The sequence below is a fragment of the Mauremys reevesii genome, linkage group 5 (assembly GCF_016161935.1).
Source record: "Mauremys reevesii isolate NIE-2019 linkage group 5, ASM1616193v1, whole genome shotgun sequence".
Taxonomy (NCBI): Eukaryota; Metazoa; Chordata; order Testudines; family Geoemydidae; genus Mauremys; species Mauremys reevesii.
The window spans coordinates 140,190,083-140,214,353 of record NC_052627.1 but is presented as its reverse complement, the minus strand read 5'-3'; the positions used below and the strand labels follow the sequence as shown (position 1 = coordinate 140,214,353).

Sequence of the window (24,271 nt, the reverse complement as noted above, 5' to 3'; positions counted from 1 at the left end):
CCGACTCACCAGGCAGACCTAAAAAAAATTGTAAACCATATTTTAACAAGTATAAAACAAGCAAAAAAAACCCCTCTACATTAGTCAAAAATCCATAATACTGTGCAAAAAACAAACAAACACCCCTCCGACTTTTATAAAAAACTTGCGGTTGAAAGTGTTGGTTCGCACTAAGTCCCCTTTCAACACCCCCATTCTGCCTGTTAGAAAACCTGACCTAAATCAAAAAAAAAACCCGGCATACCGATTTGTCCAAAACTTGCGTGCAGTAAATAAAGTCGTCCAGGCTAAACACAATGTGGTACCTAACCCTCACACAGTCCTGACTGCCATTCCAGCAGGTACCATTTGTTATTCAGTAATAAATTTGTGTAATGCCTTTTTCAGTATTCCGCTAAACCAAACAGCTGGGATATCTTTGCCTTCACATGGACGGACCCAGAGACCGGAAAAGCAGAGCAACTAACTGGACCCGACGACCACAAAAATATGTTGAGTCTCCAACTATTTTCTCCTCCATCCTGGCACGCAATTTAGCTAATATCAACCTGCCGGGTGGGTCTACGTATCTCTTGTATGTAAATAACGTCCTGGTTTGCTCCCCGAATCAGGTAACATGTAAAACGAACACTATTTACTTGCTAAATTGCCTGGCAAAAAAAAACCATCAAGCATTTTCTTCTAAGCTTCAGTTTGCCAAAAACAAGGTACCCTATCTTAGTTATGTGCTCACCCTGGGGCATCAGGCATTATCCATTGCCCGTATTCAGTCAATCCTTAATATTCCCCAACCAGAGACAAAGCGTGAAATGCGGGAATTTCTGGGCCTTGCAGGATTTTGCCGTTCCTGAATTCCAGGCTTTGGGGAGACGGCTGAACCCCTCTTTGAATTAATCACTCGTGACGTCGAGGGGCCCCTCCATTGGGATTCCGGGGCTGTAAGGGCCTTCCAAAAAATTAAAACAGCTTTGGCCAAAGCCCCAGCCCTTGGACTCCCCGATTATCCAAAGCCTTTTGTGCTCTATGTACACGAGCGTCGAGGGGTGGCCTCCGGTGCACTCACACAGGCTTTTAGACCTAACAAACAGCCTGTGGCTTATTATTCCCCAAAATTGGATGCTGTGGCACAAGGCTTTCCTGGCTGCCTCCGAGCAGTGGTTGCAGCTGGTCTCCTGGTACCCCAAGCAAAAAAAATTACCTTGGGCCATCCAATGACCCTACGGACCCCGCATGCAGCCCAACAGCTGTTAGTCCAAAAGGGCACCCAGCATTTAACTAGTCAAAGACTAACTCATTTAAAAGTTTCTTTGTTATCTAAAACCAGCCTAAAAATTAAACAATGCCACACCTTAAACCCTGCTACCCTTTTACCCTTCCCGGACAACGAGCATAAGCCATCACATAATTGCCTTCAAGTAGTGCAACATCAAAAAAAATCTCGGTCAAATCTTTCAGATGTGCCCATTCCAAATGCTAAACTGGAGCTGTACACAAATAGCTCTGCACGGGTCGTGAAAGGCCAGCGGGTATCTAAATTCGCAGCAACTCCCCAGTTTAATGTATTACAGTCTGCCCCCCTGGGACCCTCCACCTCAGCCCAGGCGGCAGAATTGAAAGCCCTCACCCGAGCATGTGAGTTGGCAGCAGGTCAGTCGGTGAACATATATACTGACTCGAAATCTGCCTTTGGTGTTTGCCATGCCACAGGCCAATTGTGGGCAGAACGTGGGTTTATCACCTCCAGTGGCACTAAAGTAGCACATGGGCCCTTAACCCTAAAATTATTACAAGCCATTCACTTGCCATCTAAAGTTGCCATCGTCCATGTCCGGGCCCATCCAAAATAAATAAATAATCCCACCGTCCGTGGCAACCGGCTGGCTGATCCAGCTTCAAAAGCGGCTTCCTTGCAGCCTTATGTTGCCCACCCGATGGCTCTTACATCCTCTCTCCCACCAACTCCAGTCCTGCTCCCTTTTACCCCTGAGCCTTTAAAAGTTAAGCATTAAAAAAGCATAAAAGCCACCAAAACGCCAAAAAAACCCCAAACTACCAAACAAAAAAGGGCTTTGCCCCGAGCTGCTTTGCGGCCGGCCTGCCCTACTTAAATTACATCCAAAAACACACAGTAAAGCAAAAGCTATGGCAGCTACTGTAAATAAACTTTAATATGCCCCTAAAGTATTCCAAAAACCTGAACGAGTCCTTGCTACCTGTAACATCTGCGCAAATTCAGTCCAAGGGGGAAACCTAAAGGCCCCCCCGGGGCCGGGTTATGGGCATACAGGCCCTTTAAACAACTCCAAATTAACGATTCAAAAATGCCTAAGTGCCAAGGCTACAAATATCTTCTTGTAATCGTGTGTCACCTGACTGGCTGGATTGAAGCCTTCCCGACTAGACGAGCAACCGCCTGAAAAGTAAAAAAACCTTATTAAACCAGGTCATTCCTAGGTTTGGCCCTCCTAGGTCTATTAACTCTGACCAAGGAACTCATTTCACTGCCCAGGTTATTCAAACCATCGCAAAGGCCCTGGGTATTACCTGGCTTCTACACATCCCTTAAAAACCACCATCTTCTAAGCAAATAAAAAAAATAAATCAAACTTTAAAACGTAAACTCTCTAAACTATGCGCTCAAACTAAGTGAAAATGGCTTCAGGCCCTGCCTCTGGCCCTTCTGGCAGTTCGAACTGCCCCCAGAGGCCGGCTCCGTCTCTCACCCTTTAAACTTCTATGTGGCAGGCCATACACCGGATTTGCTAATCCAGAACCTGTAACTAACTTAGTCACTTAAGGTAACAAAAAACTAACCAAATATGTTGTTTCCCTCCAAACTACTCTCATGTCTCTCCATAAGTACGCAGCTCAATTTCAGTCCCTACCCGCTAACATCCCTGCCCATCAAATCACTCCAAAAAACTGGGTCTATGTAAAAAAGTAAAAACACAAGCCTCTCCAACCCCGGTGGGCGGGCCCTTTCCAAGTCCTCCTTACTTCCCACACTGCAATTCGTGTGAAAAAGCGAGACACTTGAATTCATCACACCCGAGTCAAACTAGCCCCGAGGCCGGGGCCAGAAGCAAACAACTCCGGACCTCGAGGAAGCCCCGCCAGCTCTTCCCACCGCAACCCGAAAAAGCCAAAAACAAACAATACCTAAAAAGCTAAACCTCTCAAAAAACTAAAACTCCTATTCCGACAAAATAAATCCTAAAACTTTATAAACTATACATTTCTGGGTAGTAGTACAATGGTTACTTGCTTTCAGTTTACCCTTTGTACATGCCAACCCCCACCCAGGAATTAAGTCCTTGCAGCAACTGGCCACATTAAAACACTTGTCTAATTGCTGGCTGTGCCACCAAACTCATTCTAAAAATAAAATAAAATTGTAAACTGTACCTGCAAATCTCTCCAAAATACTCGCCTTACAAATAATACAAAAAACTAAATAATTATAAATAAAAAAAATCAATATAATAAATATTAAAAAAGTCTAAAATTTAGCATTATTCCTGGGCAGCTAAGGGGGTCCCTTTAAAAAAAATCCTTAAAATTGAGTATAACCTGCCCCTTTGCTTAAAAAATGCTAAAAAAAAATAAAAAAAAATAAACTACCTTCCCCTTAAGGCCTATAACCAAACCCTTCGGTTTAATGTCAAAACCGGAACCTTTTTCCCTCTAAATGTTTCTAAAAGCGCCCCAAACCCCCCTTGTCACCTGCACAGGGCCTTTACTGTAAAATCAACAAGCATTCCTTACCAAAATAAATAATTTCCCTCACTCCTCCCGTTGGGCCCCATAAATAACACACATTCATTTTATATAAATATTTACTCCGGTGTTGTGTTGCCTCCCCCATCCCTTAGTAAAATATCTAAATGCCCACAGCCCATAAAATCGCTTGCAAGTTTCACGGCTAATTTGTTTGCTATTATATACTATAAAAACATCCTAAATGTTACCCATGCCCTAAAACACTTAAATATCTCCCATTAAAGGTGCCAGAACCATAGAATAAGTAACTCCAAGCAATAAAAGGTGCACGTGGCCTGGCACCATACAGTCCCGGGTAATACCCTCACCCTTTATTTAAACCCCCCCGCCTTGTATTTTATCTGTGGCCATAACACCTACAAAGCTCTCCCTCCCGGCTGGCAAGGTGGGTGTGGTGTGGCCCGGGGGTTACCTAATGTCCAAATAAACAACATGTTAAACTCCAGTCAAATCCTCAACCTGAAAAGCTGTTCTCACAAACTTTTCAACCCCTCCTTAAAAACTAAACCAAAGCGCGCCGAGAATCCCTGAGCTGTCAAACAAACGGGATTCCATTCCTTTGTTCGTGCGCTCATTCCTAAATTAAAAATAGCTAAACTCAAAAAAGCAGGTATAAATATTTCTGCAAAGCTTAAAAAAACAGCTAATGCATCAATAAACGCTTTCCAAAAATTACAACAAAAAATTAATAAAATAGCAAAAATAGCTTTGCAAAATAAACATGTATTAAATGCCATAAATGCTAAATTAGGGGGAGCTTGTGCTCACATAAAAAAAATGCTGTTTTTATGTAAATCGCTCTAGCATAATTAAAAAAAATTTACAAGCTATTAAAAATGCTGCTGTTGTTTTCCATGCTGTATCTCTTAATCACCCCTTTAGTTTTAAGGACCTTCTCCCAAACCTTGGGTCCTGGTTTACAGAGCTCTTTCAAACAATTGTAAAATAAATTATTTTCCTTCTTTTCCTTCTATGCATTATTTAAGTATTAATACAATGTGCAAAATGTCTATATAATGCTGTAACCAAAAGCTCTGCTGCCCATAAAAAAAGCCCAATATCTGTCCCTCCAGCTTAATCGCAAATTACGTAGCGGGCCTGACAATTTGGGCTTGTCAGACCCGAAGGGGGGATTGTCAAAGTTACTGGTAACACCCCTTAGCAACTATTCAGGCCGCCACTAAAAAAAAGAAGCCGCCTCACGTACACAGTAACCTAAACTTTTAAACTGTCTTTTCTCCTCTGCCTTAAAGCAAAAAAAACTAGCTCCAAGCCGGTTTTCACTAACCAAATAACAGTTTCACAAAATCTAGCAACCACCAATAAAATGTTAACACAGCATAATCTTTATCTAAAAATATATAAAAAGTTTATAAAGTTTGTATAAAGCGGAGTTCTTTGTACCTAAGTACAGAACTCTCCTTTTTTCTGCAAAATAAAGCCATCTTTCCTTATCCCTATCAAGCTGTTATTAGCTCTCAGCTAAGCAAACCCAATATTTCGGTAACAACTTGGCAGGGCTCAGATATCGCAGTGCCTAGTGTGAGAGGCAGCTCTCTGAGCCAAGACCAAAAAGGACAAAAACTGAGCATGGTCCTTGAAGACAGCAGCTCCAACTGACCCTCAGAGGGGAGCCAGTCTGGAGCTCATTCCTTCTCAGAGGAGACTCTGAGTGCTATTCCTGACTCTGCCACAGCCTCCATGTGACACCTTGGGCAAGCCACTTCATCTCTCTGGGCCAAGTGCTAATAGCCCTTTGTTCCTCTCCACCTTTGTCTGTCGCGTCTATTTAGACTGTCGGCTCTCCATGTCACAGACTGTCTCCTGTTGTGTGTCTATACAGCAGCCAGCCAATGGGTGACCTCAGCTGTTGTTTTGCCTGGGACAGTTGGCTAGTTACACAACAGCTCAGCAACCCCTGCTATGCCCCCTGTTTCCCCCAGGGCTGTAGAGGGAGGGGGAATGCCAGCCTGAGCCCCAGTGTTTGTCTAGCTTAAACCCATTTAACCTTGTGAGGCCAACACCACGGCTGGCCAGGGCTGACAGCCAGTGCTTAGGGTAACGGGGGGTTTACCTTCTGGGCTTTGTACAGCACCTCCAGGATATTGCTGAGCAGCTCAATGCAAGCCTCCTCCTCCTCTCCCTTCGCAATCAGCTCCTGGAGGATGGGGATTGTAGTATGCAGCAGCATCTCTCGGCACTCTGCACAGACAGACAGAGATATTAGCTGTGGGGTGGGAAGGCAGCAAACACAGACACCTCACCGTTCTGGAGAGGGAGTGGGCCAGAGAGGGGCAGACGTTCAGGCTCAGGTTGGAGCCCAGGCTCTGTGACCCTTCCCCCATGTGGGTCCCAGAGCCTGAGCCCAAAGGTCTCCACCGCAATGAAAGGCCCCACAGCCCAAGCCCCACAAGCCTGAGTCAGCTGCCATGGGCCAGCTGTGAGTGTTTAATTGCACTGTAGACATGGAGAATTCACCACATCCCTAGGGGAGCTGCTCCAGTGTTAATTTCCCTCAGTGTTAAAAATGTGCCTCTTATTTCTATACTGAATTTGTCTGGTTTCATCTTCCAGCTACTGGACCTTGTTCTGCCTTTGTCCGCAAGATCGGAAATCTTCTGCTCATCTAAGTACTTACAGGCCCTGACCAAGTCACCTCCTGTGCTACTCTTGTCTTGGATAAACTAAATAGCCTGAGCTGCTTCAGTCTCTGATTCAGAGGTGAGACTTCAGATCATTCTCGTCGCTCTTTTCTGGACCCTTTCCAGTTTGTCAGTGTCATCTCTTTTAACGTGTGGACACCAGAACTGGACACAGCATCCCAGAAATGGTCTCACTGCTGCAAGCCAGTGGTCTGAATGAGCTGTCTCCCGCCATCTACTGAAGAACTGGAGGAAAAGATCTAATGAGCAGACACACCTGCTTTGCCAGGATGATCAGCTTTGGCTGTGTTGTGTTAACATTCACTTAAACCCTGGAGGCAGGGTAATGAAATATTATCCTTATTGTATGACTAAAGGGGGGGCAGAAAAACGGTTACTCATCTTCTCATACCTGTTGTTCTTCAAGATGTGTCGCTCATTTCCATTCCAATAGGGGCGTGCGCCGTGTGCACAGTCGTCGGAAGGTGTTTCCCCTAGTGGAACCTGTCGGGTTGGCTGTGGAGCCCCTGGAGTGGCGCCTTCATGGCGCTGAACATATGCCACTGCTGACCCAGCCCCTCCTCAGTTCCTTCTTCCTGGCTGCTCCGACAGCGGGGAAGACGGGCGGGTTTGGAATGGACATGAGCAACAAATCTCAAAGAACAACAGTTACAAGAAGGTGAGTAACCGTTTTTCTTCTTCGAGTGCTTGCTCGTATCAGTTTCAATTAGGTCCCAAGCCCTACCTAGGCGGTGGGGTCGGAGTTATGGAATCGCTGACTGGAGCACCCCTCTGCCAAATGCTGCATCATCTCTGACATGCTGGATGATAGCATAATGAGAGGAACGTGTGGACTGAGGACCACGTTGCTGCCCTGCAGATCTCCTGTATTGGAACCTGGGCCAGGAACACTGCCAAAGATGCCTGCGCCCTTGTGGAGTGTGCCATAAGGGCCGGGGCTGGAACCTTGGCCAGCTCAGCGCACATCCTGGTGCAGGACATGATCCATGATGAGATCCTCTGAGATGAAACCAGGAGCCCTTTCATCCTGTCCACAATCACCACAAACAGCTGGTTCGACTTCCTGAACGGCTTCGTGTGCTTGATGTAAAAGGCCAGCACCCGCCAAACACCCAGAGAGTGAAGCCTCTGTTCTCAGACATTAGCATGAGGCTTAGGGAAGAAGACAGGCAGAAAAATGTCCTGGTTGGTGTGAAAATGTGACACCACCTTGGGAAAGAAGGACAGGTGAGGTCTGAGTTGTACCTTGTCCTTATGTGGGGGGGGGTCAGAAGTGAGGGTCTTTAATTCCGACATCCTCCTTGCTGAGATAATGGCGACCAGAAAGACAACCTTACGACAAGTAGAGAAGGGACCAAGTCATCAGTGGTTCAAAAGGAGGCCCTGTTAGCCTGGAGAGGACCAGGTTAAGGTCCCACACAGGGAGCGGTAGTCTAATATGTGGGTGTAACCACTCCAGGCCCTTGAGGAAGCGGGCAACCATAGGGTTGATGAAGATTGAACATCCGGCTGCTCCTGGGTGGAAGGCCAAAATGGCTGCAAGGTGCACCTTGATGGACAATGCTGCGAGACCGTGCTGTTTCAGGTGCAGCAGGTACTCCAGGATGTGTAGTATGGGCGCCTGGAGTGGAAGTGTGCGATGCTGAGCACACCAGAATGTGAACCTTTTCCGCTTTGCTAGGTATGTGGCCCTAGTGGAGGGTTTTCTGCTGCTGAATAGGACCTCTCTTACCGGGTCCGAGCCCAGGAGCTCCATGGGGTTTAGCCATGAAGCTTCTAGGCCGTGAGATGGAGGGACTGGAGGTCGGGGTGATAAAGTTGCCCATGGTCCTGAGTGATCAGGTCCGGGAAGGGTGGCAACATGATCAGCTGTCCACTGACAGCTCCAGGAGCACGGTGTACGAGTGTTGTCAAGGCCACGCTGGTGCCACCAGAATTAACTCCGCCCTGTCTCTGTGGACCTTGAGCAGGACCTTGTGTGTGAGAGGAATCGGGGGAAAGGCGTAGAGCAGGCGGCCTCCCCTGGGTAGCAGGAACGTGTCTGTGATCGAGCCTGGGCTGTGTTTCTGGAAGGAGCTGAACATTGGGCACTTTCTGTTGCTCCGGATGGTGAATAGTCGACCTGGGGTCACCCCAACTTTTGGAAGATGGAGTATATGACATCTGGGCAGAGGGATGACTCGTGATTGCGGAACGATCTGCTGAGGCGGTCCGCCAGTTCGTTCTGCACTCCTGGGAGATAGGACGCCTCCAGGTGAACGGAGTGGGCTATGCAGAACTCCCATAGCTGGAGGGCTTCCTGACACAGAGGGGAGGCGCGGGCTCCACCCTGCTTCTTGATGTAAAACATGGCGGTGGTGTTGTCTGTCATAACTGCCACACTCTGTCCTCGTAGTCAGGCCTGAAAGGTCTGGCATGCCAGTCGTATTAACCTCAGCTCCTTGATGTTGATATGGAGTGAGAGTTCGTCCTGCAACCCCAGGCCCTGCGTTTGGAGGTCTCCCAAGTGTGCTCCCCATCCCAGACCAGATGCATCTGTTACCAGGGACAAGGAGGGCTTGAGGCTGTTGAAGGGGACTCCCTTGCACACTGCCTGAGGGTCGAGCCACCATCAGAGGGACTCGAGCACCTGCTGAGGCACGGTGACCACTGAGTCCAGGCTGTCATGCCCTAGGCAATAGGCCAAAGTGAGCCATGCCTGCAAAGTTCTGAGCCTCAGTCTGGCATGCCAGACCACGCAAGTGCAGGCTTCCAAGTGGCTGAGGAGACTCAGGCATCCCCGTGTGGTAGTGGTCAGGTGTCGCCTGAGGCCTTGAATAATGTCTGTCATCGCTTGGAATCAGGCCTGTGGCAGAAACGCTCTTGCCTGAACCGAGTCCAGCGCCGCCCCGATGAACTCTAGTCTTTGGGACAGCGACAAGGTTGACGTGTTCACATTGAGGAGGAGTCCAAGTGTCTTGAAAGTGGATCTGACCCGTTGGACCTGAGATTCCACCTGTTCCCTGGAGAGCCCCCTGAGAAGCCAGTCGTCGAGGTAGGGGTGTACCTGCACCTGTCTCTTGCGAAGGAAGGCTGCTACGGCCGACATGCACTTGGTGTACACTCGGACCTGCCGCCGAAGTGCCCCGAAGCCCCGCGGCGGGGGGGTCCTTCCACCCTGGGACCTGCCACTGAAGTGCCGGGACCTCAGCGGCAATTCGGCGGTGGGGGGCTCCTGCCATGGGTCTTCGGGGCACTTCGGCGGCGGATCCCGGAGCGGAAGGACCCCCCGCCGCTGAATTACCGCTGAAGCGGGGCCCCCGCCGCCGAAGGGCCCAGGCCCCCTGAATCCTCTGGGCGGCCCTGTAGTGAGCCACTGCCAAGTGAAAGCTGCATGGGCGGAAGACAGGTCAGGTGCTCTAGATACCCTTTGACCTCTCCTCTTCAGTGTCTAAGGACAGAGCTGTCTCGACTCCCTGGAGGGTCTGTGCCTCTCCTCAGGGCAATCACTGCGGGGGTGGTCTAATGCAGAGCAGGCAGCCGCACTGGGGTGCTGCGCTGCCCAGGGCAATCACTGCGGGGGTGGTCTAATGCAGAGCAGGCAGCCGCACTGGGGTGCTGCGCTGCCCGGGGCAATCACTGCGGGGGTGGTCTAATGCAGAGCAGGCAGCCGCACTGGGGTGCTGCGCTGCCCGGGGCAATCACTCCTGCTGAAGTATCAGTCAGAACTGGGCAAGGTGGCGGAGCCACAGAGCAAGGCCTTGCAGCTAAATGCAGCACACGTAGAGATGCAGCAGCAAAGGCTCTCCCCTGCCCAGCAGATCCTAGAGCTGTGGTTACTAAGAGCTGGGCTGCGTGGCTGTGGTGCTGTCGGACTGGACTGGACCAGACAAACGACACAGCAGAGCAGTGGTAGAGGCAGCAGCAATGAGAAGCAGCAGCAAGTGGCAGAGGCCTCACTAGCCCACTCCCGGGGCCGGAAGGTGAATGCACCTGGATGAACCCCAGGGACTCTGGGACTCAAACAACCCGTGAGTGGGATACAGTGGAAGGAAAGGGGGAGTGACATATAAAACGGACATTCATCCATTGGACTTTCAAGGTGGGAAACTGAGGCAAAAGGCCTACTGCCCAATAGAGCGCAAGATGGGCGTTTGCGTACTTTTGAGTCATGGTTGCTGTTTTCCCAAATCAATGCTGTGTTCCCTCTCACTTCACCACAGTTTTGCTTTTATGTTGTACACAGACTCAGGGCTTGTGTGTGGGGAAGGACTGCCTCTGAGAGGTGCCCTGGAGAGGCTGTTAGTTCCCCCAGATTTCTGGATGAGGGCTCACGCTGGTTTTGTTTTATACTTTTAAGAGGCACCCCTAGATATTGAACCCCGTGGTGCTGACACCACTTGGGAGAAGGTTACATTGATGCCGTGTAGTGTGTAATACCACCGCTCTACTTCTACCTGATATGCCTTGCCATGCATGTCCAAGGATCCCATCTGCTCTGTCAGCCAACTGAACATGAGCTCACAGTGCAATACAGTGGCTATCTACCACGAGTCCAGAAAGCTTTTCTGAGTCACTGTTTTCCAAATACAGCCCTTCATCCTCTACATGATGTGGTCACTAGTGGCACCAGATGATGAGAAAGGAGTGATCCCAAAGCACTCGTGCTGCTTGGAACATTGCCAAGTGGAGAAGAGGGAAATCACAGACATCTCAGGGCCTTCCAGCAGGGCACATCCCAACCTTACCCTGAATTTTCTGTAATACTTTTATGAAGCCTATGTGTGCCTCAGTTTCCCTCCATACCTTAGACTCATAGAAGATTGGGGCTGGAAGAGACCTCAGGAGGTATCTAGTCCAACTCCCTGCTCAAAGCAGGACCAACCCCAACTAAAGTATCCCAGCCAGGGCTTTGTCAAGCCGGGCCTTAAAACCCTCTAAGGAAGGAGATTCCACTACCTCCCTAGGTAACCCATTCCAGTGCTTGGCTGGATTTGCTGCCGGGAGAGAGTGATTGCAGGTACCCAAAGGCCCAGTCTTGGAGACCACGGGCCTGCCCTGTGAATTGTGTGGGTTCTCGAGGCCTGGCACACTAACAGGGTCACTGCCATGCTGGGCATAGATCAGGCCCTGTGGATCTGTGATGGGGGGCTCCCCTTGGTGTCCCCCACTTACCATAGAACTGGAAGATCTTGCTGTTGACTATGTCCGTCAGGGACTGCAGCTTCTGCTTGAGCAGGCGCAGAGGGGGCAGGTTCCCAATGAAATCCCGCAGCAAGCACCTAAAGCCCAGACGCAAGGGGACTCGGTTAGGTGATAATATGTAAAATCTCCAGAATAGAGGTGGGATAGGGAAAATCCCAGGGATCTTCAAGCTACAATATCCTTCTCCTGCTGGGTGTATACTCCAGCCCAAAGCACTCAGCCACTTTCCTGCTCTGGCTACTCGCTGCACCAGCAGCTGTCTCTGTTTTGAGGAAGAATTCAAAATGGATGACAGGTCATTTATTGACTGCACTTCTTCCCACAGGTGAGATTGGCAAATGAGGGGGAAGGGCTGCTAAGAGTGTATAGATCTGAGCCTGAGGGCTGACCGGCAGCTTGGATCAGGGGAGCAATGGGGTACGTGGGCTTTGGGAGGATGGCAGACATTTTGGGCATGTTGGTCACACCTCTAGAGATAAGGTTGCAAGTCAGTTTCCCACATAAAAGCCCCCTTCAGTGTTTGTACGTTTCTGAACTGGTCACTCCTCCCATCTCTTACGAGGGGCCGTTTTTTAAGACAGGCAATGCCAATACCTTCTTTGTGCCTTAAACTGAACCTAGTCCATTATAAAAGAAAACTGACAGAGTCAAGAAATCACAGAAAGACATTCTCTGTTGTGGCTTTTCTTGTTAAATGTGGAGCTTAAAATTATGTCTTTGGCTGTTATTAAATGTTGTACCAAAAAATGCCACCCGCTGAAGAGAATGTTACTGTAGAAGAGGGGTCGGCAGCCTTTCAGAAGTGGTGTGCCGAGTCTTCATTTATTCACTCTGATTTAAGGTTTTGCATGCCAGTCATACATTTTAATGTTTTTAGAAGGTCTCTTTCTATAGGTCTAGAATACATAACTAAACTATTGTTGTATGTAAAGTAAACAAATTTAAAAAAATGTTTAAGAAGCTTCATTTAAAATTAAATTAAGATGCCGAGCCCCCCGGACCGGTGGCCAGGACTCCAGCAGTGTGAGTGCCACTGAAAATCAGCTTGCGTGCCGCTTTTGGCACACGTGCCATAGGTTGCCTACCCCTGCTGTAGAACATCCCGGACTGCCACCCGCAGAAGAGAACATTACTGTAGACTCTAGAACTACTTCCTGACTTTCTGGAAATTTTAACTATTTAGCTTTAAATCGCAGTTAAACTCTGAAAAATGAAATGTGTAAAAATGGTGGCAGCTTGTTCAACAGCTCTGTTCCTGGTAAGTATTCAGAGTCTGATCTGTTGACTTCAGTGATGGAAATCAGTTTCTGCTGCTTTTTACTGCTATTAATCCTGCAGAGCCAACACAGATAAGAAGAGAGGGAGCTCTTCCTCCTTGGCTGTATATCAAGTTCCAGTCAGTGACAGCTGCCCAAGACCACTGAAGATCCCTGGGCTGCGTAGGTGTTTCTGATGGCAGCATCTGGCCTGTGGAACTTTTTAACTGATGATGATATGCAAGACAGATAAACCCCAGGGAAAGTTCGCAGAGCGGGTACTGAGAAAACCATTTTATGTGCCATTTGAGCACATTTAAAATTTACATAGTCTCTCTTTTTTAATCAATCAATCAATCTCACTTGGATTCAGTAACCACCTTTTTGAAATAGCTCCCACTCCTCCTACCACAACTCCTGCCTGTTGCACTCCCCATCTGGATGCAGCATTTCCATTCCCCACCCAGCAAACAGTGCGATAGCCACTCACTGGGAGGCCCTTTCCTGGGAGAATCACCTGTCTTCACTGTCACCTTATTTCCTTTGCCCCAGCTCAGAATTATTTATGTTGTTTCAATTACACCAGGCCTTTGTCCTCCACGCTTGACCCTGTGCCCGCTCTCACTGATCCTGCAGTGTAAATTTACTGACATCACCTTTAAATATACATCAGTGCAGCGGCGGCTTCAGGCACCAGCGCTCCAAGCACATGCCTGGGGCGGCAAGCCGCGGGGGGCGCCCTGCCGGTCCCTGCAAGGGCAGCAGTCAGGCAGCCTTCGGCGGCTTGCCCGCAGGAGGTCACCGTTCCTACAGATTTGGCGTCAATTCGGTGGCGGGTACGATGAAGCCGTGGGACCAGCGGACCTCCCGCAGGCATGCCGCCAAATCCGCGGGACCGGGGACCTCCCGCAGGCATGCCGCTGAATCTGCGGGACCGAGGACCTCCCGCAGGTGCGCTGCCGAAGGCTGCCTGCCTGCTGTGCTTGGGGCGGCAAAAAAGCTAGAGCCACCCCTGCATCAGTGGAATGTGATGTCACAAATGCAGGAAGAGGATATCACTGCAGGACTATTGGAAGGTGAGCCTGGGTGGCAGGGGGGTGAAACAGACATACAGGATGCCCTTTACAAATACACATGGCACTCTGCAGAGAGAGAGTGACTGAGCTTGGTGCATTGGCTGAAAGAAGGAGAAAAGTATCCCTTACCCCAGCACAGAGGAGTCGAAGATCCCAAACACGTCTTCCAGAATCGAAGGCAGGTACTTCAGAGCGGCTCCCTGGAGGCAGAAATCAGCAAACAGAGCTAACTACTGGGCTATGTTTTATTATCAAACTTTAGAAGGACACAGTTACTAGAAATCTTACTGCTCCGAGTGAAATCCATATTGTGCAAAGAGCCAGCACCAAGCCTCTGCACTCTTTAGACCCTATTTAAAAGCCCCTTGAATTTCATCCTGACTCCATACATAAGACTGAGGCTGATGCACAAAGAAGTTTCGCTCTGATTCAGTGTACTTCATATAAACAAACCCACGGCATTACTACCATAAACAGTAGCTCCAGGAGCTCTCCTTCCCCAAAGGGAGACATTTTGCTGAGACCATTTACTCTCACTAGATCAACACTAATCAGAATCAGAAAAAACTGACTGTGATCATTCAAATATATCATTGGAGACAGGAATAACTGGTTCAGGTCTTTACTTTAAAACAACAGAGGAAGAAATTTCAAGAAGAAAATTGGATTCTCCCTTATATTTATACAGGCACAGTCCATCCCACAAAGAGACCCCAGGCTTTGGGGCTCCCACAATAATATGACTTGCTGCTGCCATATTTCCATAAAGGAGGGGCTGGGACTTCTCTCTAGGGTCTGGGTGAATGTCCTTTTCAGATGTCCCTCAGCAAACCTACAAAGCAACCAGAAAGTCACATTCCATTGTGAGACAGAATTTTTGTCTCTGCCTTTGTTCCCTTACAAGTAAAACATTTTTTAGAGGTGCAGGTGGATCCTCCACTAGCTTCATTTTTAGATCCATTTTGCAGTCTATGAGTCACTTCAGATTTTTTTCCCCAATGGTTCCCTAGCCCATCCTATGAGTGTCCTTCAGGTCTGAGCTGCAGCCAGGGCTCTGGTGTTTCCTCCGATGGTTCAGCCTCCATATAGTCTTCTATGTTCTGCACAATTGCTGCCAGCATACACAGCCATTGCTGGTGCACACACATCTGAAGCCGCCCAAGTCTACTAGTAAATCCACCAGTTCTCACACTGTCCAAGATTCTGACTTCAACCGTTGACCAGTAGGTCAACTGCTATCACAAGGAAAAGCACTGTCCTAAAACCACTAGTCCCACGTCTTGGAGATCTCCAGCTGGTGCCAGTGTCCTCATTCAGGGCCAAATACACACTCTTTTACGCAGTGAGCAGCAGCAGCAGCTGCCGCCGCCCTCCCATCAAAGGTGACCTGGTGGGCCTGAGGGTTCCTTCCAATTGAGCCCTAGGAACTGGATAAAGGTGGGTGCCCTAGAGTGTGCAAATGACAGAGAATTTTGTGTGGATACCAGTGTGGGTGGTAAATATAGTCGCACATGATGGAATTTAGAGGGTTTTTTTGTTTGCTCTAGAAAACAATATGAAATTACACACACACTGCATCCAAAGACCATTGAGATTGCAAAGCCAAGCACTGAGAATTCAGCGTGGTTGATTTTTCAGACTGCAGTGGTTGATACGGGTCTGGGCTGGGCTGGGTCTCCTATAGCATCAGGAAGATTATTTCCAATGTTAATCGAATGAAAGACCCAAGGAGCACAACTGCAATTTATCACAAGCCTCTTTGCTAGCAAATCCACAAACAATCCCACAAACACTGCAATGTCACGACACACAGAGAGATAGTACCAAGTATTTAGCCCCGTGATTGGCATCACTCACATCTCCTGGTGTGGAGCCCCAGAATGTCAGTCATTATCTTCCTCAGTGGTTGTCAGGATACAGCTTTCATAATGCCCCACTGAGGTTCATACATACTTATGAAGGTTTCAACCCCTTTTCTTTATCTATACTTCCACACACCCCTAAATTCGGGGTGCCCCATTTTTCATAGGCTAGCTTGTTAGTTCCCTTTGTACTCATTAACATTTATGTCACTCAATCACCAAAACTTATTGTTAACACACTGCTGACCCCTAGGTCTGCAAAAATCCACAAAATACTCTAACTGGCTTTAATTAGTACATTGCAATATATATTTCCTAAATACCAGCAATTTAACAACACTGACTTAATGCAGCATTCTACCTTATGACATCTTATAATATACGGACATTGCTCTCTTGGGACAACTTGTGACCTCGGGTCACTTACTGGTTAGTTCTTTATGCCAAGTCTATCTTTAGGCTTGAGGCCTTGTCTGCCTAAGCTATGAAGGCCCCTATCTTACAACATTAATACTTCTTTCTGGGGCTGTCGATTAATCGCAGTTAGCTCACACGATTAACTCACAAAAATTAATCATGATTAAAAATTAATCACGATTAATCACACTGTTAAACAATAGAACACCAACTGAAATGTATTAAATATTTTTGGATGTTTTTCTACATTTTCACATATATTGATTTCTATTACAACACCGAATACAAAGTGTACAGAGCTCACTTGATATTATTTTTTATTACAAATATTTGCACTTTAAAAATGATAAACAAAAGAAATAGTATTTTTCCATTAACCTCATACAAGTAGCATGGTGCAATCTCTTTACCGTGAAAGTATAACTTACAAAGGTAGATATTTTTGTTACATAACTGCACTCAAAAACAACACAATGTATAACTTTAGAGCCTACAAGTCCACTCAGTCCTAGTTCTTGTTCAGCCAATCACTAAGACAAACAAGTTTGTTTATATTGACGAGAGATAATGCTGCCTGCTTCTTATTTACAAGGTCACCTGAAAGTGAGAACAGGCATTTGCGTGGCACTTTTGTAGTCAGCATTGCAAGGTATTTATGTGCCAGATATGCTAAACATTCGTATACCCCTTAATGGCTTGGCCACCATTCTAGAGGACATGCTTCCATGCTGAGGATAATCGTTAAAAAATAATGGGATCATTACATTTGTTACTGAACTCCTTGGGGGAGAACTGTATGTCTCCTGCTCTGTTTTACCCGCATTCTGACATACATTTCATGTTATAGCAATCTCGGACGATGACCCAGAACATGTTCATTTAAAGAACACTTTCACAGCAGATTTGACAAAACACAAAGAAGGTCCCAATGTGAGATTTCTAAAAATAGCTACAGCATTCAACCTAAAGTTTAAGAATCTGAAGTGATGTCCAAAATCTGAGAGGTACGAGGTGAGGAGCATGCTTTCAGAAGTCTTAAAAGAGCAACACTCCAATGGGGAAACTACAGATCCCAAACCACCAAAAGAGAAAATCAACCTTCTGGTGGCATCTGACTCAGATGATGAAAATGAACATGTGTTGGTCCACGCTGCGCTGGCTTGTTATCGAGCAGAACTCGTCATCACCATGGACACATGTCCTCTGGAATGGTGTTTGAAGCATGAAGGGACATATGAATCTTGAGCACATCTGCATGTCCATATCTTGCGAGGCCGGCTACCGCAGTGCCATGTGAATGCCTGTTCTCACTTTCAGGTGACTTTGTAAACAAGAACCAGACAGCATTACCTCCTGCAAATTGTAACCAAATTTATTTGTCTGAGCGATTGGCCGAAGTAGGACTGAGTGGACTTGTAGGATTTACATTGTTTTATTTTTGAATGCAGTTATTTGTTGTACATAATTCTACACTTATAAGTTGAACTTTCATGATAAAGTGATTGTACTACAGTACTTGTATTAGGTGAACTGAAAAATACTATTTTTTTTGTTTTTTAGAGTGCAAATATTTGTAATTAAAAATAAATATAAGGTGAGCACTGTACACTTTGTATTCCGTGTTGTAATTGAAATCAATACATTTGAAAATGTAGAAAACATCCAAAAATATTTAAATAAATGGTATACTATTATTGTTTAACAGTGCGATTAATTGCGATTAATTTTTTTAATCACTTGACAGCCCTACGTATTTCACCTCTATACCCTAAATATATCTCATCTCTTTTATCTTTGGATTCACATAGGACCCCATCTCATTCAGTGCATACAATGGACCATTCTCTGGGGATGAATCAGGGCTGTGTAATCATAGACTCATGGAAGATTAGGGTTGGAAGGGACCTCAGGAGGTATCTAGTCCAACCCCCTGCTCAAAGCAGGACCAACACCAACTAAATCATCCCAGACAGGGCTTTGTAAAGCCAGGCCTTAAAAACCTCTAAGGATGGAGATTCCACCACCTTCCTAGGGAACCCATTCCAGTGCTTCACCACCCTCCTAATGAAAGAGTGTTTCCTAATATCCAACCTAAACCTCCCCCACTGCAACTTGAGACCATTGCTCCTTGTTCTGTCATCTGCTACTACTGAGAACAGCTGAGCTCCATCCTCTTTGTAACCTCCCTTCAGGTAGTTGAAGGCTGTTATCAAATCCCCCCCCCCCCCCACTCTTCTCTTCTGAAGACTAAATAATGTGTCAAAAGTCTTACTAAAACCAAGAGATATCACATCTACTACTTCTCCTCCATCCACTAGGCCAGTAACCCTGTCAAAGAGGGACACAGACCGACAGACAAGGGAGTACATAAGAACAGCCATACTGGATCAGACCAATGATCCATCCCGCCCATTATCCTGTCTTCCAACAGTGGCCAATGCCAGGTGCTTCGAGGGAATGAACAGAACAGGGAATCATCAAGTGATCCATCCCCTGACACCCATTCCCAGCTTCTGGCAAACAGAGATTAGGGACACCATCCCTGCCCATCCTGGCTAATACCCAGTCTTATTAATCTTTCCTCACATGGAAGCTGTTCCACACTCCTAATCATTTTTGTTGCCCTTTTCTGAACCTTTTCCAATTCCAATATATCTTTTTTGAGATGCAGCGACCACATCTGCACGCAGTATTCAAGATGTGGGAGTACCATGGATTTATATAGAGGCAATATGATATTTTCTGTCCTATTATCTATCCCTTTCTTAATTATTCCCAACATTCTGTTCGCTTTTTTGACTGCCGCTGCACATGGACTGGATGTTTTCAGAGAACTATCCACAACGACTCCAAGATCTCTTTCTTGAGTGGTAACAGCTCATTTAGACCCCATCCCTTGTCTCACTGTACAAGGAAACAATGACACAAAGTTGGTCAGCATGATAGGCAGTAGTCTCAGCACACCAGCAGCCAAACCGTTGTCAAGTTTTCTGTAGGTATCACAGCAAAGATACCTTCCTTAACATAAGGAAGAATGTTAAGGAAGGATTTCAAGAAGGATAATAAGGTAGCTTTGAGGATGTTTATGGAGAGCTTCTCCCGGCCATGAGGGGTAGCACAAGAGAGAGCACAAAGGGGCTTGTTTGAAAATTTAACAGGTGAATGATGGAGGGTGGCATCACTGGCCAATCCAAAGTGGGAGTCAACACCTAATAGTACATGAGAGATGGCAGGTATGGTGGGGATAGGCTAGGAAGGGTCTTGAAATTTAAGACCAGAGCTTTGTTTGGTGTGATAGAGAAGAGGTAGCCAATCCCACAGTATTCTTGCCCGCAAGTTAAAGAAGTATGGGCTGGATGAATGGACTATAAGGTGGATAGAAAGCTGGCTAGATTGTTGGGCTCAACAGATAGTGATCAAAGGCTCCATGTCTAGTTGGCAGCCGGTATCAAGCGGAGTGCCCCACGGGTCACTCCTGGGGCCGGTTTTGTTCAATATCTTCATTAATGATCTGGAGGGTGGCGTGGACTGCACCCTCAGCAAGTTTGCAGATGACACTAAGCTGGGAGGAGTGGTAGATACGCTGGAGGGTAGGGATAGGATACAGAGGGACCTAGACAAATTAGAGGATTGGGCCAAAAGAAATCTGATGAGGTTCAACAAGGACAAGTGCAGAGTCCTGCACTTAGGACAGAAGAATCCCATTCACTGCTACAGACTAGGGACCGAGTGACTAGGAAGCAGTTCTGCAGAAAAGGACCTAGGGGCTACAGTGGACGAGAAGCTGGATATGAGTCAACAGTGTGCCCTTGTTGCCAAGAAGGCTAACGGCATTTTGGGCTGTATAAGTAGGGGCATTGCCAGCAGATCGAGGGACATGATCATTCCCCTCTATTCGGCATTGGTAAGGCCTCATCTGGAGTACTGTGTCCAGTTTTGGGCCCCACACTACAAGGATGTGGAAAAATTGGAAAGAGTCCAGCAGAGGGCAAAAAAAGTGATGAGGGGGCTGGAGCACATGACTTATGAGGAGAGACTAAGGGAACTGGGGTTGTTTAGTTTGCAGAAGAGAAGAATGAGGGGGGATTTGATAGCTGCTTTCAACTATCTGAAAGGGGGTTCCAAAAAGGATGGATCTAGACTGTTCTCAGTGGTACCTGATGACAGAACAAGAAGCAATGGTCTCAAGTTGCAGTGGGGGAGGTCTAGGTTGGATATTAGGAAAAACTTTTTCACTATGAGGGTGGTGAAGCACTGGAATGGGTTCCCTAGGGAGGTGGTGGAATCTCCTTCCTTAGAGGTTTTTAAGGTCAGGCTTGACAAAGCCCTGGCTGGGATGATTTACCTGGGGATTGGCCCTGCTTTGAGCAGGGGGTTGGACTAGATACCTCCTGAGGTCCCTTCCAACCCTGATATTCTATGATTCTATAAATGGAGGAGCTGTGTAACTCCCTTCCTCTCTACCAGACATGGCACTGTGCCGACAGAGAAGGATTCTGATGCAGTAATACTTAATGGCATCAATTCTGCACGATGCATGTCCCCTCACTCCATCTAACCATGTGTAACAGGGTGGCAAATTCTAGCACCCTGCACAAAAGCAGAGGAATGGCTAGCCTGGATCTGCTCAGTGGCCAATCTAGTTCTGTATGATGTCTGACAGCAGGCAGCAACACATGCTTCAGAGAATGAGGCACAGACATGAGTGCGCACACACACAAACACGCTCCCATATATCTGCCCTCTCCAGAACCTTGCTGAGGTTTCATCTGTAGGGATAAAAACAGGTATCATAAGGCCAGGACCCCCCTGCCCTCCTCACCTGGGACAGCAGGGTTGTATTCTCCAGTGTGGATTTCATCAGCTGATTGACAGACAGGAAGAATTGCTTCAAGGAAGCCTGGAATTCTGCTTTTTCTTTCCCTTCGTAGAGTCTGAGGGAAAACAAGGAGAATAAATATCACAATCGTCTTCCTCCCTTGTTCACAGAAGCGACCTTTTTAGTTGATGACATAACAAAGGATATATCCAAGGAGGCAAGAATTCTTCCTACGTGGCCTGTTCAGACTTCATAAGAACATAAGAACGACCATACTGGTCAGACCAATGGTCCATCTAACCCTTGACAAAGTCCCTCACCAAAGGCTCTTATGCAAAGTGAGCTGCCATGGGATAAGAGGGAAAGTCTCTCATGGGTTGGTAACTGGTTAAAAGACAGGAAACAAAGGGTAGGAATAAATGGTCAGTTTTCAGAATGGAGAGAGGTAAATAGTGGTGTCCCCCAGGGGTCTGTTCTGGGCCCAGTCCTATTCAACATATTCATAAATGATCTGGAGAAAGGGGTAAACAGTGAGGTGGCAAAATTTGCAAATGATACAAAATTACTAAAGATAGTTAAGACCCAGGCAGACTGCGAAGAGCTACAAAATGATCTCTCAAAACTGGGTGACTAGGCAACAAAATGGCAGATGAAGTTTAATGTTGATAAATGCGAAGTAATGCACGTTGGAAAACATAATTCCAACTATACATATAAAATGATTGGGTCTAAATTAGCTATTACCACTCAAGAAAGAGATGTTGGAGTCATTATGGATAGTTCTCTGAAAACATCCACTCAATGTTCAGCGGCAGTCAAAAAAGCAAACAGAATGCTGGGAATCATTAAGAAAGGGATAGATAATAGGACAGAAAATATCATGTTGCTTTTATATAAATCCATGGTACGCCCACATCTTGAATACTGAGTGCAGATGTGGTCACCCCATCTCAAAAAAGAAATATTGGAATTAGAAAAGGTTCAGAAAAGGGCAACAAAAATGATTAGGGGTATGGAGGCTTCCGTATGAGGAGAGATTAATAAGACTGGGACTTTTCAGCTTGGAAAAGAGATGACTAAGAGGAGATATGATTGAAGTCTTTAAAATCATGACTGGTGTAGAGAAAGTAGATAAGGAAGTGTTGTTTATTACTTCTCATAACGTGAGAACTAGGGGTCATAAAATGAAATTAATAGGCAGCAGGTTTAAAACAAACAAAAGGAAGTATTTCTTCACACTACACACAGTCAACCTGTGGAACTCCTTGCCAGAGAATGCTGTGAAGGCCAATACCATAACAGGGTTCAAAAAAGAACTAAATACATTCATGGAGGATAGGTCCGTCAGTGGTTATTAGCCAGCATGGGCAGGAATGGTGTCCCTAGTTTCTGTTTGCCAGAAGTTGGGAATGAGCGACAGGGGATGGATCACTTGATGATTCCCTGTTCTGTTCATTCCCTCTGGGGCACCTGGCAGTGGCCACTGTCGGAAGACAGGATACTGGGCTAGATGGACCTTTGGTCTGACCCAGTAGGGCCATTTTTATGTTCTTAGTATCCTGTCTTCTGACAGTGGCTGGTGCCAGATGCTTCAGAGGGAGTGAACAGAACAGGGCAATTTATCACATGATCCATAACCTAACATCCAGGCCCAGCTTCTGGCAGTCAGAGGTTTAGGGACATCCAGTGAATGGGTTTGCATCTCAGACCCTCTTGGCTAATAGCCATTGATGGACCTGTCCTCCATTAACTGATCTAATTCTTTTTTGAAACCAGTTATACTTTTAGTCTTTACAACACCCTCTGGTACAGTTCCACAGACTGACTGTGCATTGCGTGGAGAAGTATTTCATGATATTTGTTTTAAACCTGCTGCCTATTAATTTCATTAGGTGACTCCTGGTTCTTGTGTTATGTGAAGGGGTAAATAACACTTCCTTATTCACTTTCTCCACATGATTTGTGATTTTATACACCTTTATCATAGCCCCCCTCAGTCATCTCTTTTCTATGCTGAACAGTCCCAGTATTTTTCAGCTCTCCTCCTATTGACGCTGTTCCAGACCCCTCATCAGTTTGGTTGCCCCTCTCTGTACTTTCCCAGTTTTAATGTATCTTTTTTGAGATGGGGCAACCAGAACTGCACACAGTGTTCAAGGTGTGGGCGTACCATGGATTTATATATTGGCATTACAATATTTTCTGTCTTACCATCTACCCCTTTTCTAATGATTCCTAACACTGTTCGCTTTTTTTGACTGCTGCTTCACACTGAGCGGATGCTTTCAGAGGACTATCCACAATGACTCCAAGATTGCTTTCTGAGTATAACAGCTAACTTAGACCCCATCGTTTTGTATGTAGAGTGGGGATTATGTTCTCCAGCATGCATTACTTTGCACTTATCAACAATGAATTTCATCTGCCATTTTGTTGCCCAGTCACCCAGTTTTGTGAGCTCCCTTGCTAACTATTTGCAGTGTGTTTTAGACTTAAGTATCTTGAGTAATTTTGTATCTTCTCCAAACTTTGCCACCTCATTGTTCACCCCTTTTTCCAGATCATTTATGAATATGTTAATAAAAAAGGTAATAATTGGAGATATACCAATCTCCTAGAACTGGAAGGGACCTTGAAAGGTCATTGAGTCCAGCCCCCTGCCTTCACTAGCAGGACCAATTTTTGCCTCAGATCCCTAAGTGGCCTCCTCAAGGATTGAACTCACAACCCTGGGTTTAGCAGGCCAATGCTCAAACCACTGAGCTATCCCCCCCCATGTTGAACAGCACTGGTCCCAGTACTGATCCCTTGGGGACCCCGCTATTTACCTCTCTCCACCATGAAAACTGACAATTTATTCCTGCCCTTTGTTTCTTTTCTTTTAACTACTTACTGATCCAGGAGAGAACCTTCTCCCTTGTCCCATGGCAGCTCGCTCTGCTTAAGAGCCTTTGGTGAGGGACCTTGTCAAAGTCTCTCTGAAGGTCCAAGTATGCTATATATGCTGGATCCCCCTTGCCCACATGTTGATTGACCTCCTCAAAGAATTCTAGTAGATTGGTGAGGCATGAGTTCTCTTTATAAAAGCCTTGTTGACTCTTCCCCAACATATCAGGCAGATCTATGTGTCTGACAATTCTGTTCTTTACTACAGTTTCAACCAATTTGCCTGGTACTGAAGTTAGGCTCACCGGCCTGTAATTGCCGGGATCAC

General features: G+C 46.5%; 1 protein-coding gene across 6 annotated transcripts in view; it reads right to left on the bottom strand.

Moving 5' to 3' along the window:
• The window catches only part of LOC120406127 (dedicator of cytokinesis protein 2-like), a 317,936-nt gene that overhangs the window by 167,931 nt on the left and 125,734 nt on the right, over positions 1 to 24,271 (bottom strand). For all 6 annotated transcript variants that reach the window (XM_039540455.1, XM_039540456.1, XM_039540457.1 and 3 more), the window contains 4 exons: positions 21,061 to 21,172; positions 14,089 to 14,159; positions 11,598 to 11,704; positions 5,855 to 5,982 (listed from right to left, as the gene is read on the bottom strand). In XM_039540455.1, coding sequence (XP_039396389.1) covers positions 5,855 to 5,982; positions 11,598 to 11,704; positions 14,089 to 14,159; positions 21,061 to 21,172 — 418 coding nt within the window. The remainder of the gene's footprint in view (positions 1 to 5,854; positions 5,983 to 11,597; positions 11,705 to 14,088; positions 14,160 to 21,060; positions 21,173 to 24,271) is intronic.